The sequence below is a fragment of the Venustampulla echinocandica genome, assembly GCF_003357145.1.
Source record: "Venustampulla echinocandica strain BP 5553 chromosome Unknown scaffold_9, whole genome shotgun sequence".
In the NCBI taxonomy this organism is placed as follows: Eukaryota; Fungi; Ascomycota; class Leotiomycetes; order Helotiales; family Pleuroascaceae; genus Venustampulla; species Venustampulla echinocandica.
This window is the reverse complement of record NW_022474214.1, coordinates 972,508-986,221: the sequence shown is the minus strand read 5'-3', so window position 1 is coordinate 986,221 and position 13,714 is coordinate 972,508. Positions and strand designations below refer to the sequence as shown.

Genomic DNA, 13,714 nt, shown 5'->3' with positions numbered 1-13,714 from the left:
TATAACCCCCAGCAACCTCCAGATGGAGGCAGTATCTGCGCGGATGGCGGCCAGAGACCGGTTTGGCGCCATGGGCGACCCAGGTCCGTCGCACCTTCAACGATATATCCAACAAGCCTGCAGTCCAGAGAACTTCGAGCCCAATCTTGCTCTAAACCTCGAGATCTCGGATCTAATCAACTCGAAGAAGGGCAATGCGCCGCGAGAAGCTGCCGTAGCTATCGTCAACTACATCAACCACCGAAACCCGAACGTCTCGTTACTCGCACTCAACCTACTAGATATATGTGTCAAGAATTGCGGATACCCTTTCCATCTTCAGATCAGTACCAAGGAGTTCCTTAATGAGCTAGTTAGGAGGTTCCCTGAGCGTCCGCCGATCAGACCTACGCGGGTGCAGCAGAAGATCCTAGAAGCTATCGAGGAGTGGAGGGGGACGATATGCATGACGTCCAGATACAAGGAGGACCTGGGGTTTATCCGAGATATGCATAGGCTACTGAGTTATAAGGGGTATGTGTTTCCGGAAGTTAGGACGGAGGATGCTGCTGTGTTGAACCCAAGTGATGTAAGTTTCTCTGTCAAAACTACATCCTTCGGTTTCTGACAGGTATAGAACCTTAAATCGGCGGAAGAGATGGAGGAAGAAGAGAGAGCAGCCCAGTCTGCGAAACTCCAAGAATTGATTCGGCGTGGTGGCCCGGAAGATCTACAAGAAGCCAATCGACTGATGAAGGTTATGGCAGGCTACGATACCCGACACAAAACAGATTATAGAGCCAAGGCCGCGGAGGAAGTTGGAAAAGTCCAGCAGAAGGCAATGTTGTTGGAAGAGCGGTTGGAGGCATTCCAACCAGGCGACAAAATGACGGACGGTGATGTATATGAAGAGCTGGCTTCGGCGCTCCAAAGCGCCCATCCAAAAATCCAAAAGATGTGCGAAGAGGAGTCTGATGACCACGAGGCGGTGGCGAAGCTGCTTGAGATCAACGATAGCATTCATCGAACGGTAGAACGGTATAGATTGATGAAGAAGGGTGATGTTGATGCAGCATCCAAAATCGCAAAAGGGACGCTTGGGACGAGCACGGGCGTGGCTAAGAACGCTGATAATGAGCTCTCGCTGATCGATTTCGACCCAGAGTCCAATGCAAGCGCACCCGTAGAAGTGCCTGCTCAAGGGCCGGCTGGCAGCGTTGAAGATGATCTACTCGGACTTTCACTGGGAGGCGATAAAGGTTATGGACAAGGGGGTGGTATTTCCCTTGGATTTGGGAACAATACCAGTAAGTCCCTAGAATATCGTTTCCTTGAATCATTGCTAATAGCCTCAGATATCCCAGGTCCAGCTTTAATATCTTCAACAACGGAATATAGCACAGCAAGAGGGCCAACTCCTACTAGATCTCCGGCTCCCCCATCAGCGCCTGCGGTTAAGCCTGATTATTCTGCATTTTCAGCGTTTGGACCACCACAGCTTGCCTCCAAGCCGGCCACTCCTCAGCCATCTCTATTCCAGCAACAAGAAGCAGTCATGGCTAGCAAACCGCAACCCCCGATCTCAGCATCGGACCCCTTCGCAGCCTTGGCGTCTCCTGTCCGACAAGCAACCCCGCAACAAGCACAGCCGTCAATGTTCGACTTTGGGAACCACCAAGCGCCCGCGCCTGCTGCAGCTCCTGCAACAGATGACGACGAATGGGCCTTTTCTTCTGCCTTGCCCGAAGGCCTTCCGCCTTCAAACACTATCGAAATCAACAATACCGCTCTCAATATATCATTGCATGCAACACGAGAGCCTCAGACGCCCTCCATTATCACGATGGCATTGACATTTTCAAGTCGATCAGATGAGCCAATATCCGAGCTGACGTTTATGGCAGCAGTAACAAAGGTATGTGTTCATAAGCCCCTGTCTTATCCAACTGCTACCAAGTAGCTACACTAACTAACAAAAACAGGGATACTCCCTCAAACTCCAACCACAAAGCGGGCGGAGGCTACAACCGCATGAGACAGCGGGGGTCAAGCAGATCATCTATCTAAATGGGGCGGAACAGGGGCAAGGGGAGTCGGTAAAAGTAAGGTGGAAGGCGTCGTATAGGATTGGGGCGAGGCAGGTCAATGAACAGGGAGAGGTATCCTCGCTTGGGATTGCTTGATACGAGTTTAAAACTTAGATGAAATTTATCACCAACATGATGATTATTACGGTGTGCTTTGGGATAATATGTATTTTACTCCTTTGGTGGGTATGCTACCTTGAATAACAACCTTTCCATGTTTCCTTCCCCAATCATGTTTTGAAACTCTCCAACTAGTTTTGGTTCAAGAATGGACGGAAATATTCACCGGAGCCAGCATGGTATCATTTCTGGGAGTTTTATATTTTTCTTGCGCCTGGCATCCTAAAACCTAAGCCTCTCTTCTATCGATACTTTTCTGGTAACGGTCCATGGAGTCCTAAGCTTTGATTTACCGGCAAGTATAACCGCCGTCGATGACGATATCAGCACCGGTGGTGTAAGTGCTAGCATCGCTGACAAGGTACACATATGCTCCCTTCAGCTCCTTCGCATCGCCATCTCGTCCCATAGGGATCATGCTCTTCCAGAGAGCCTGTGTCTTCTGATCCACGAAGTCGCTCAACCCGGTATCGATATAACCCGGGGAGATGGAGTTGACGCGTGCAAAGTCCCGCCACTCGTTCGCCAGCGAGCGAGCCATGTGGATGCACCCTGCCTTGGCGACGTTGTAGCTGGTCTGCTCCTGGGGGAAATTGGCAATGTGTCCGGACATGGAAGCAGTAATGACGAAGCTACCGGTTCCGCGCTCCTTGAAGTGCTGTCCCACGGCCTTCGCACAGTGGAATGTGCCATTCAAATCGGTCTGGATAACCTCGTTCCAGTCCTGCACGGATCCGTCAAGAATGCCACTATCAGCCGTACGACCTGCGTTGGCGATGAAAGCATCGATCTTGCCAAATTCCTGGATCACCTCCTTGACAAGCTTCTCCACGCTGTCGTAGGATCCGATATCGAGCTTGTAGGCCTTGACCTTGACGCCGTATGTGGCGGCCAGCTCCTTCGCGTTCTTCTCGCCGCCCTCGGGACGGGATGAGTAGGTGATGGCAAGGTCGGCGCCCATCTCGGCGCAGCCGCGGGCGGCTTCGATTCCCATCCCTCGAGGGCCGGAGGCGCCGGTGACGACGACAACCTTGCCCTTGAGGCTGAACATGTCCATCAGGGAGTTGGCCTTGGGGATTTCGATAGGCATCTTGAAGGTGGGGGTTTGGTTTTGGTGGGGTATGTGGTGGTGGTAGCGGTGAAGGCTGTGGTGGTCTTGGGGAATTGTGATGTGTGGTGGATGTAGGTTGGATTAGGTTGAAGAGAGAACAGGAACTTCTCGGGGAATTGGTATGTATGGAGGGGTATCGAGCAAGAGTACCTAGGTAGAGAATGGGCACCAGGAGGGGCGCCCCTCCCCCCCCTTATGTAGGCGTGAGCTGTCCACGGCCTGACTCGAGGAGCTCCATATCGTGGTCAGGGGCAACGGCGGTCCTGGCAAGGAATGCAATGAGCGTCCTCGTAAGGTGGGGGAACGCAATCCGTCATCGGTTTGGACATTTCCGTGTGCTGAGATCGGGCTCTGGGCATGCGATCCAATGGCTGCCAAAGCTGTGTACTTGTAAGGGGCTGACCCAGCATTAGTAGTGGATTACCTACCTTAGGGCGTCTGGAGCTGTTGCCTCCTGACGCCGCTAGATAATGGAGCTGCAACGAGAGACGTTTGTTGGCCGGGTTGCTGTATACTTGGTAGAACATGTTCGTAGCAAGTGACATCATTCGCTCCAAGCAACAGCAATAGCCGAATGGCTGCTGCGGGCTGATTACCTAACACCGCGGCCACCCCGGTGCTGGTTGGTCGATACGAGTACCTTGCCGTGTCCGTTTACAAACACGCTTCGTATCATAATATTGCAGTATCATAATATATTTCTAAACAATGGGCTCCGGTGGATGCCTACCTAGGCTCTCGTCCCTGTGCTGCGGTTAGTAATGATTATACGAAGTAATCGTGATCATGCCATGGAACAGCGGTGAAGGGACAGGACTGGACGGCCATGGCCTCGAAAGCTAGCTGCTACCTTGCTACGTACAGATACGCATCTTCTACTGTACATGTACATGTCCTGTACGCGGTCTCAGCCAACCCCTCCATGATCGATGGATGGGAACTACTGCAACTTGGCAAGGATCCGACAAGCAGAGCCCCAGAACCTACCGAGGTATGATAAAGGTAAAGGCCAGATTCGAAGGCCCGCGACGATTCTGCAAAACCTGACAGTTTAAATGCGGCAAGTCATGTGAAAGTTCAGCACCATGCTAATGCTATAGTCTCCAGTTCATATGACTGTCGCCACCCAGAGAGCACGATAAGGATACTATCAATACTGTACTATCAGTACTATCAACCATGCATATCACCGTGTGTCTTGGAGGAAATTAAAGCTAGGTAGGAATATGGGTGGGGGGGCATGTTTTTGCTTCAGTCGCCTTGTGCTCAGCATCACTCGACAAGCGGGCCAAATTAGTTTATTAGAACACCGTGCTAGAGGTTAGGGTTTGCTGCGGAAATGTCCATTGCGATCCTACCGAGTGCTTCAGCGATTCTCATCGTGCCTTGCTACAAATACTACCCACGCGCTCACATTAGCCTCTGAGTTTAGCATTTATTCGCCAGCCCAACAACCGCCAGCATGGGACTCCCAGAAGAAGAATCATTCAACGAGAACATCCCCTTCGTTGTCGAGATGCCCCCTGAGCCCCCGGCAGCACGATTGCCAGTGCCATTGCCATCGCCATCGCCATCTCGATCTCAATCTCGCCCGACTTATGGGTCAACATGGGTTGGCACCCTGCTCGATGTCCCTCAAGATTCGCCTATCCAATCGGCCCTCAATTACATATCCAAGGTTATGTTAATGGCTGTGTTAATTGTTGCTGTGGCTATGGTTACGATCGTGTCTATCTGTACATCTGTCTCCTCGGTATGTCCTAAATCATCAATCATCAATCAATCTATTACTTTGGTTTAGACCGGCTGGGCAGAGCACCTGGGCCCCCTGCTTTTCCCGCCTTTATTTGTATCTATACTTGTATTTTTCATATTATTGACCTGAACGAACATCTAAACATCAGTAAGCATCCATTAATCATCTACTAATCCAATACTGTAAGTTTTAGGCAGGAAGCATACAACAGCCGAAGTCCCTGCCGGTCCCCCTCGCTACTATGGTGGAGCAACTACAACCATTCAATGGTATTCGCTTTTTGCCTCCAAAACGTATTTAGTTGTAGCATGTGGGTAGGTGGAGCTGGCTGAGCTTCAGAGCTCCTGGAATTGTCCCCCGTGAGGCGCGTTTACGTGATTGAGCTCCAGCTCTTGGAATACGGGAAGTTATCCAAGGACTTGGAGCCTGTCGTTTGTCTTTTCATTTTGTCTTTACACCTACAAATACACTTGTTTTCCCACATATCTTTGGTTCGTTGTCTTGACTGTTGATTGCCCTGATTATTATACTCCCTTTTGCCACCACCTGGGTGAGCCCTGAATTACCTGACGACCCGACGGAGAGACTGTACCCCTCTATTATTGCCCACGACGCTAGTCCCCTACTCCAGAGGATCCAGGCCCCTTCTGCTTGCGGTCCTGTTGTATGTTTTACACCTGTTCCCTCCTTTGCATACGTACGGTCTTTCCTGCCCCATGACAACATGTGTCGGAAGAATCATTCAAAGAGAATACCCCCTAAGACCCAAGAAGCACGATCGCCATCTTGCTCGACTTATAGGACAACATCGATTGGCACCCTACTCCTGTCCTTCATTTATACATCTATATATGGCTATGCTCAGTGTTTCTGTATTTGTGGCTGCGATCGTGTATATCTCTATAAACGGTATGTCCTCAATCATCTTTAAAGCAATATAAAGGCACGCTTTTTTGTACCTGAGCTGCATGACACGTTACTAAATTTAATACAGGCAATCTGATCTCGCTAGCCTTCCTGGTTCAAAACTCGCTACAGCAACTGGCTGGTAGAGACATATTACCAGGTGATCAAGCAGAGTGGTAGGCAAATCGCGTTTAGGGATATTAGAATGGCATAAACTTACGGTGGGTGGATTACCTCAATCTGCTCTAATAATACATCCTGACTTGTTGCCTAGGGCGGATTCTTCGCATCAACCCCTGTGCCATTTACATTGATGACCCAGGTTATTACGAAACTATATATTCCAATCGAGGGGTCATTATTAAGGCGAGTTATACGGTGGGCCAATTTGGAACCCCAGTGCCATGTTTGGAACTGTCAAGCATAACCTCCACCGCCAACGGAGGTCTGTCCTATCTCCCTTCTTCCCAAACCGTAAAATACTAGAAGATAGTCCGCATATTCAGTATCATGTTTACCCATATAATCTGCACCGAATCTGGACCTCTCTAAAGTCCACTTCCGTCTTTGGACCGGAGTAGTCGCCGCTCTCGAGCCCTGAGCACACTGATGGGTCAGCTTGATCATACTTAGGGGGATCCTCTTCCGGCTCCGTCGAGAATCGGTTACAGTTGCCTTGGTATCTAAATATAAATCTCAATGCCTGGAATACAGTCAACTTTTCTTACCGAGCAGGTAACCGATTCTGGCTTCCCTACCCACCCTTTCAAAGATGCCGCAAAGAGACAATCTGGATCTATGTTAGAGAGAGCCGCACGAAACCGTGAATATGGCAGAAGTGCGGCAGCGATTATGTGAATAGACTAAGTGCTCTTTAGGAGTGGAGCTAGGCGAACAAAGTTTATCATTAGACTTTGCTATTTGTAATTCTCCCCCTGCAGAGCTACTAAGCTTCTTTACCTTTTCATCGTCTTAGCCTACTATAACTACAGTCTATCTAATTCTATGCAACTGTGTAGTTGGAGCCCTAGCTTGCCAGAAAGACTCACACCTCCAACCCCTTAATAGACAAGTTATTTCATATTGTCAAATAATTACCACCAAAAGCCTGTCAAAGCGCTACCCGAAGAAGACTAAAACACCCACAGATTGTATTAACAATCCTGCCTCTCTAGACCTGTAGCTAGTCGAGTTTATTAATTCGGTCCTATTTCCTTAAAGTACGTATCTCTTTATATTCCTTTATAGTACCACTAACTTTAGTATTAGGCGGTAGCTAGCTATCCGACGAAGGCAATTTCTTACCTTATCTACTTCTTTATCCGAGTCTATCTTTATCGCCTTCATTCAGCGGCAAGGGCTTCGTCGAATTCACTACTCTCTGTTAGTATAAATATATATAATAATCTAGAGACACTTAGGTAGGGCATGGAATAATATATTAATATGAACTACGTCGACTTGCCTTGTAAACGGTGCGAAGTAGAGATATAATCTATTCAAGATAAGTATAACGAAACTATACGAAACAATCTCCCAATCATTATAACTACCCAAATATAGCATCCTGTATATCCTTCGTCACATGATCTCTACATATCTCCTTCTCGTGCTGTTTTACATGATGCCCGATGACCTTATCAATGGTTTCTTGGAGGGATTTTGAATAGTCTAGTGGAACAGCGATCTGGCAGTATTTCGCTTCGGGACTAAACGCCTCGGGACAGACCAGATAGGTAAATAGCGTCGTATAGATCTGCAGTAAACGAGTTCTCCCGCCAGGTCAAAAATGGCCCTGGACAGAAGCGGGAAGTCATCGTCCATGATCTTAAAGGTGGCCGCAGAAGACAAGAAAATCTAAGTATAGAGCTGACTACATATAGCCGTCAGATCTAACGTTCTTCTAACGTATCTCTTTATATCATTATGCCTTCTCTCCTAAATAGTCAAAAGCTTACTCCCTCTTTAAAAGTAATATAAGTAAAAGAGCTAACTTTAGAGTTTAAAGTAAGTTTATTTAATATTTTAGTAAAAGTAACTTAAAGTATAGATTAAGATAATTAATCTTAATTATAAATATATAAGTAATTTAACTAATTATATTAGTAGGGAGTATTCTAGGGCATATAATAGGACAAATTATAATATTACTCAGCTAAATTCGTAATATATTTTATATAATACTTGTAAACAACGTAGGAACTAATAGGAGTAATGAGCTAAGTGGCACCCTGATAGTGTAGGCGGTGGCTGCCAGACGAGGGGATAGGCGTGGGCTTATGTCAAGCCTGACTTAGCAACCTAAACCATATACGTATTTCTGACAAAACCTGTAACAACACCAAAGCACGTGCAGGCTGAACCTGGCGAGCCAAGGTTTCTCGAGTCAACAAACCTCCTACTTGAAACCGCCTGAAGGCTCCTTGGTAATTGGCATTTCCTTTATACCGTCGAGCTTTCCCTTTCCTGCTTGTATAATTTGAATTCTGTGTGTGGTTCCTTTGTAAAAAGAGCATCCTGAAAATGAACCTAGATGTCTGAAGGATGGATGTTTGAATGATATATGACAAGACGGGATGTAGGCGATTGGATTTTGAGCAAATGATAAGATGCGTGTCAATTTTGTTGAATAACGAGGATATCGTCGCCTTTTGCTACATCCTTCACGATGAAAAAGTCCCTCAGTAGGGACAGTACTCTGCGACTACATACGTATAGCGGCAAGTAAAAGTCCCCATTCCAGAATTGGATTTCTGAGATGCCCTCTGCAATAGCTGTTCTTGCCATCTTCGGTGTAACTTTATTCGAAACATTCATAGCAGTATTCTGCTAACGGGAGCTTGTGATTCCGGAGCCGGATGATGTACGAGATAGGCTGTCAATTCGGCCACTTAAGCATCTCGTAGCTCGCGTTAATGACATACTTTTTTATATACTTCAACTCTTTTTGAGCGAATCGAAGGATTGGAGCTGAATGGGTTACGTACCACCTGGGAGGCGGGGCGCGGTAAAGCAACGAGTAGCTTTCAATTGATCGAGAAAGTGGTGCTTACTCTGTCATAACGGTCGAATTGTCGAATAGCTAGTTTAATGACATATTTTGTTAATAGAGCGTTCGATTCGTCGATAAGCTATCTGGTTATCATTATTGTGCCAGCTGCAGATGGGCGTATTAATTTGTATATAGATTCAGTTATAGGAGGATACACGTAAATATCATGTAATGACAATTTGCTTTCGTCGACGGGCCGATTGCCACTGACTTATTACGCCGCATTAAAATTAAACAAGTACTTGGGCATAATGATCTAGAAATCCAAATGATTATGGGCTTCCTGTCGGCCACAACCCCGAACACCTGTTCATCTGATAGCTGCCATGGGCCGCAAAGAGTAACAAATCATGATTCGCATCGATAGCAAATGCCCGTCAGGCGTCGATCGGAGAAGCCGTGCAAAGCATTTGACACGACAAGGGCTGTTTGCCTTACTATATTACTTTGTTTGGAGTCCCAGTTTCGGAATTTGGAATGTTCGCCACATACTCAGATTGCTTGTTGAATTTCGTCGTCTTAGCTTACCCCGATGGTTATACGTGCCGCAAACCAAGCTCGCGAGGCCCCATTAGAGAGGTTATACGTGAGTACGTGCCGCAGCGCAAGCTCGCGATGCCACATTTAGTGGTGATACTTATTAGTGGTTATGCCTGAGTACGTACTCGAGTACGTACTCAAGTACCCCGTAGGCGGGCTCGCGAACTGGGGTCTCACAAGGCAATCCGTGCCACGCCGCGAGCTCGGGGCCCTATCTAACTGGCCATTGCCAAAGAGCAGGAAACATCCTACGTACTAAATATTCCACAGCGACCGCCGGTCGAGATATCGTACGTACAGCACAGTAGACTTCTGCTGTACTGTGTAGTGCATCGCCGAATCTGAAGCAGGAACATGGTGTTTTATGATCTCGTGGGCTGTGTGTTTGTATCTATAAGAAGGGCTTCTCTCCCTCGCTGAAGAAGAAGAACCATCTCAATCATCTCTCACACACCAAGAGCCAACTGAATCACACTCACTACTCATATCCACCACCCTCGTTTTTCAAAGCAACCAACGAAGTCTACTACCACACCGACAACATGGGTCTCTTCTCCGCCTCGACGATTGCCCTCCTGCTTAGCGCAGCCATCTCCTCCACCAGCGCCCAGAGCATTGCGGGCGCCCCTGCCGAGGCCAACGCCCGGCTCACCGCGCTCACATACAGCGGGGACTCTTGCCCACAAGAAACCCTCCAGTCCGAGTTCGACCCCATCCTCGGCGTTGAACGAAGTCACGTCCAGGGCTTTGCATCCACCATGGAGGGCGACAGAAGGCTACGTTCCAAGTTCTGCCAGGTGCACATGGAGATGACAACTGATCCGGGATGGAAGATCACCGTGAAGTCGAACAGTCTTCAGACGCAGGCGCATGTAGCGGTGGGGGAGGGCGTCACCGCCTCGTATTTTTCCACCTGGTTCATGCCGGGTTCCTTGACGGTGAGTGCACTTGCTTCCTAATAAAGGCTTCACTCTACTTCGGCACAGCAGAATATATAGAGGTCGAAGATACCCGAACTAGGCTAATCCCGTTCTCACCAGGTCGATGTCGTGAAGCGGTTCGAGGGACCACTCGACGAGATTGTGTCTATTGCTGACCCAAGCCCCGAATTTGATGGGTTGCAGCCAGTGTCCGAATGTGGAGGTGGACAGCTGATGGTCACCCGCAGAATCGGTCTTTCAGGGGCTGGTACCGGAACCATGGAGCTCTTTGGCGACGCCAGTAACGGGGGCCCGATCAACGCAGACTTCGTGCCGTGGGCGGCGTTGGAGTTCGTGAAGTGCTAGAGTATAGGACGAATGCAAAATGCACAGTCGTCTGTGAGGTGATTGTCCTGACGGTGCTGGAACCGATCATCCCCCTCACATGTACCCTCACATGTACCCTCACTTCATGTATAGTTAGCCTTAGATTGTCCTTCATATGTCAAAGAATGAGATCAGTTGTATACACATGAACTAGTAGCCCCCTTGCATATTTTATGATAAAAACGGCCGAAGAAACTCATCGGTGGTAAAAGGAGCCTCCAAACAAAGCCTGTCGACAGAAGTCCAGGCCAGCGCAATGCGGAGTCGTACTACGGTAATTTAAGAAGAAAACAGGGCTGCAGCATGAAATGGTAAGGGTAGTAAAATTTCTTATCGTGCGTATATAGATAAGCAAGGAATATCTTGATTAGAAACAAAAATACCCCTGAGAGGGTGTTAGGGCTGTAAGGCGGGGATACGGGAGACGGGAGGCAGTGCTTGCAATGGCATAATCAAGTAACCTAAACTCCGCAACCTGACAATACCCCATGGACCTTGCAGACCCGCTTATATAAAGGGAGATATTATTTATTAAAGTTAGAAATATAATAAATATAAGAACTAAATAATAAGAGTATTCTCTTTCAATAAAGACTAAAGTTATATTATAGTATAAAAGAAATATATCTTGAGAGATTAATAGTCTATTTTAGATCAGGGGATATTATTTAAATCCGCCTTGAAGCTAACTTAGTCTCCCTAAATATAGTTATATAAAGTTAATAACTTTTATACCTTAGAACTAAGTAATAAATAAATAATAATTAGTTATTAGAAAGGAGAGTAGGAACGTGACTAAGTAACCTGAGTAGAGGGAGAGGCGAGGGTGAGTGGCGCGTAAGGAATGTGTCCAACTAAGAAGTAGGCAATGCGATCCCAGATGCCTGATGGCATGTATACAGCACAATAGGAAAAATATGGGGTACGCATTTGACAAAGCATGCCTTTAGCTAATCTGTAAACACAAAGTCTTCAGCTGTCTTGTAGTAGCATTGCACATTCACCCCTATCCACACCCACTACAGTATGGCTCATTTACAATCCCCCCAAGAACTCCAGCCAGCTCGGATCAACTGAATATACACCACAATGAGGCTGTATTTCCTAACAGCTTCTCGTTCAGGCCCGAACGGAGGCTCAACAACCCAGGGGCACCGATAAGCCAAGGGAACTTTCCAGGTACCTCAGTTCGTCCAGCAAAGTGATGCGCGTGTGTCTTGAGATGCAAGTGGGTTATGCGGAGATGGGGATGGCAATTGCAATGCTGTTCAGGAATTTCGATTTTGAACTTTTGAGACGAACCGGAAGGGCGTCGTTTGCGACTTCGATCAAATTACGTTTGCTGTGCATCTAGATAGCAAAGACGTGAAAACCATAGTCAAACAGCTCTAGAAGAATAGGAGCCCGTTTTACTGATGTGCAGGAAATGGCAATTGAACTGGAAGCCCATGAAATTATCATTTTGCCTATCTAGTCCCGCCCTAAAGTCTGAAGCGCAAATGCCCCATTCAAATATATGGCTTCCACTGGTCCTCGCACCATTGCCAAAAGCGCTCGGCCTGACCTTGCTCGATAGCATCATAAATGTCCTTTCTCGGAAGGGTGTGGATTTGTCCCCAAGGGATAATATACGCCCCCTGTTTCTCCATCGTAATGTCAGGCGAGAACGCCGCGTAAAGCCCCGTGTACGCCCCAAAGATCGGTGGGTACAAAATGCGATTCACAAACAACATCAACAACTTCGATTGCCCATCATAGATCTCTGTCTGCAGGTTCCCAGGATTCTGGACGACGCCTATAATCCCCTCATCACCCACTCGTTTTGCTGTCTCGGTAGCGAGGAACCAATTTCCAGCTTTTGAGGCTGCATAGTCCACCAACGGATTCTTCCCGCCGCCCTGCTCGAGAAGCTTGAAGTCGACTCCGCCGTTGGGTGAATATGACTCTGCTAGGAATGAACTCGTCCATACCACACGCACGCTACCTCTGGGAGCGGATTTGGCGGCTTCTCGGAGCTGCGGGAAAAGAAGCTGTGTAAATAAGAGGGGGCCGATGCAGTTTACTCCTATTAGCGCTTCGATATTCTGTTCGGTTTTTGCCCCGACGGGCCCCGCGCCAATGCCAGCATTATTCCAGATAATGTCGAGCCTAGACTCCTGCGCTGTGAAAGCAGCCACGGAGGCCTTGATGGTCGCCAGGTCGCCCAGATCAAGGTGGAGAAACTTGAGGTTGCTTGCGAGAGACGGATCCGCAGATGTGATCTTCGTGATTGCTGTTTCAGCGCGTTCTTGTGAGCGACTCGCCATGTAGACGGTCGCTCCGGTGGGATAGAGCGCCTTGACGAGCTCAAACCCGACCCCTTTATTCCCCCCTGTCACGATGAAGACCCGGCCGGGTTGCTTGGGGACATCTTTGTCGGTGAAGGTTGGTGCTGGTGGGAAGAACTGCGCCAACATGCTTTTGACTGAATCCATGATGGTGGATATATATGTGGAGGTGCGAATCAATGAGGGATAGATGTCGCCGACTGCAGAGTAATTGTGGCGCTAAACACCTATGCTCGAGTGCTTTGTATGCTCCACTAAGTGCAGAGATCGATGATGGGATGTATATGCTTTCGAGACTGAGGTTGTTGTGGTCTGAGGGTGAAACTCCTACTGTAAGCTTACATACCTCCTTAGGAGACGCAGTAGTTGCGAGGCCGGCTTACTCGCACTAGGAGATCGAATGAGCGGCGAAACGAACCTGGGTACGACCTTACATATAGACAAGACCCTTGATGAAATAATACTTTGCACAGTACCTAGGTACATAGGTCAGCACTACCAGTTATTTATTAACACCTCCCCTTACGAG

The 13,714-nt window shown here is 48.0% G+C and overlaps 5 protein-coding genes across 5 annotated transcripts; 3 read left to right on the top strand and 2 right to left on the bottom strand.

The window, feature by feature from the left end:
• Nucleotides 1-22: 22 nt before the first annotated feature.
• Nucleotides 23-2,162, top strand: BP5553_09066 (putative vhs-containing protein; the record flags this gene model as incomplete). The annotated part of the gene is made up of 4 exons (XM_032017689.1): nt 23-568; nt 617-1,286; nt 1,329-1,894; nt 1,962-2,162. 4 exons carry the CDS (start codon nt 23-25, stop codon nt 2,160-2,162), a joined length of 1,983 nt encoding a protein of 660 aa, XP_031866332.1.
• Nucleotides 2,163-2,475: 313 nt separating this feature from the next.
• On the bottom strand, nt 2,476-3,276 carry BP5553_09065 (Mannitol dehydrogenase; the record flags this gene model as incomplete). The annotated part of the gene is made up of 1 exon (XM_032017688.1): nt 2,476-3,276. One exon carries the CDS (start codon nt 3,274-3,276, stop codon nt 2,476-2,478), a length of 801 nt encoding a protein of 266 aa, XP_031866331.1.
• Nucleotides 3,277-4,759: 1,483 nt separating this feature from the next.
• Nucleotides 4,760-5,354, top strand: BP5553_09064 (uncharacterized protein; the record flags this gene model as incomplete). The annotated part of the gene is made up of 3 exons (XM_032017687.1): nt 4,760-5,050; nt 5,099-5,146; nt 5,247-5,354. 3 exons carry the CDS (start codon nt 4,760-4,762, stop codon nt 5,352-5,354), a joined length of 447 nt encoding a protein of 148 aa, XP_031866330.1.
• A 4,739-nt stretch (nt 5,355-10,093) lies between these two features.
• BP5553_09063 (uncharacterized protein) lies at nt 10,094-10,837 on the top strand (the record flags this gene model as incomplete). Its single annotated transcript, XM_032017686.1, has 2 exons — nt 10,094-10,489; nt 10,592-10,837. 2 exons carry the CDS (start codon nt 10,094-10,096, stop codon nt 10,835-10,837), a joined length of 642 nt encoding a protein of 213 aa, XP_031866329.1.
• Nucleotides 10,838-12,366: 1,529 nt separating this feature from the next.
• On the bottom strand, nt 12,367-13,332 carry BP5553_09062 (Short-chain dehydrogenase protein; the record flags this gene model as incomplete). Its single annotated transcript, XM_032017685.1, has 1 exon — nt 12,367-13,332. One exon carries the CDS (start codon nt 13,330-13,332, stop codon nt 12,367-12,369), a length of 966 nt encoding a protein of 321 aa, XP_031866328.1.
• Between the last annotated feature and the right edge of the window lie 382 nt (nt 13,333-13,714).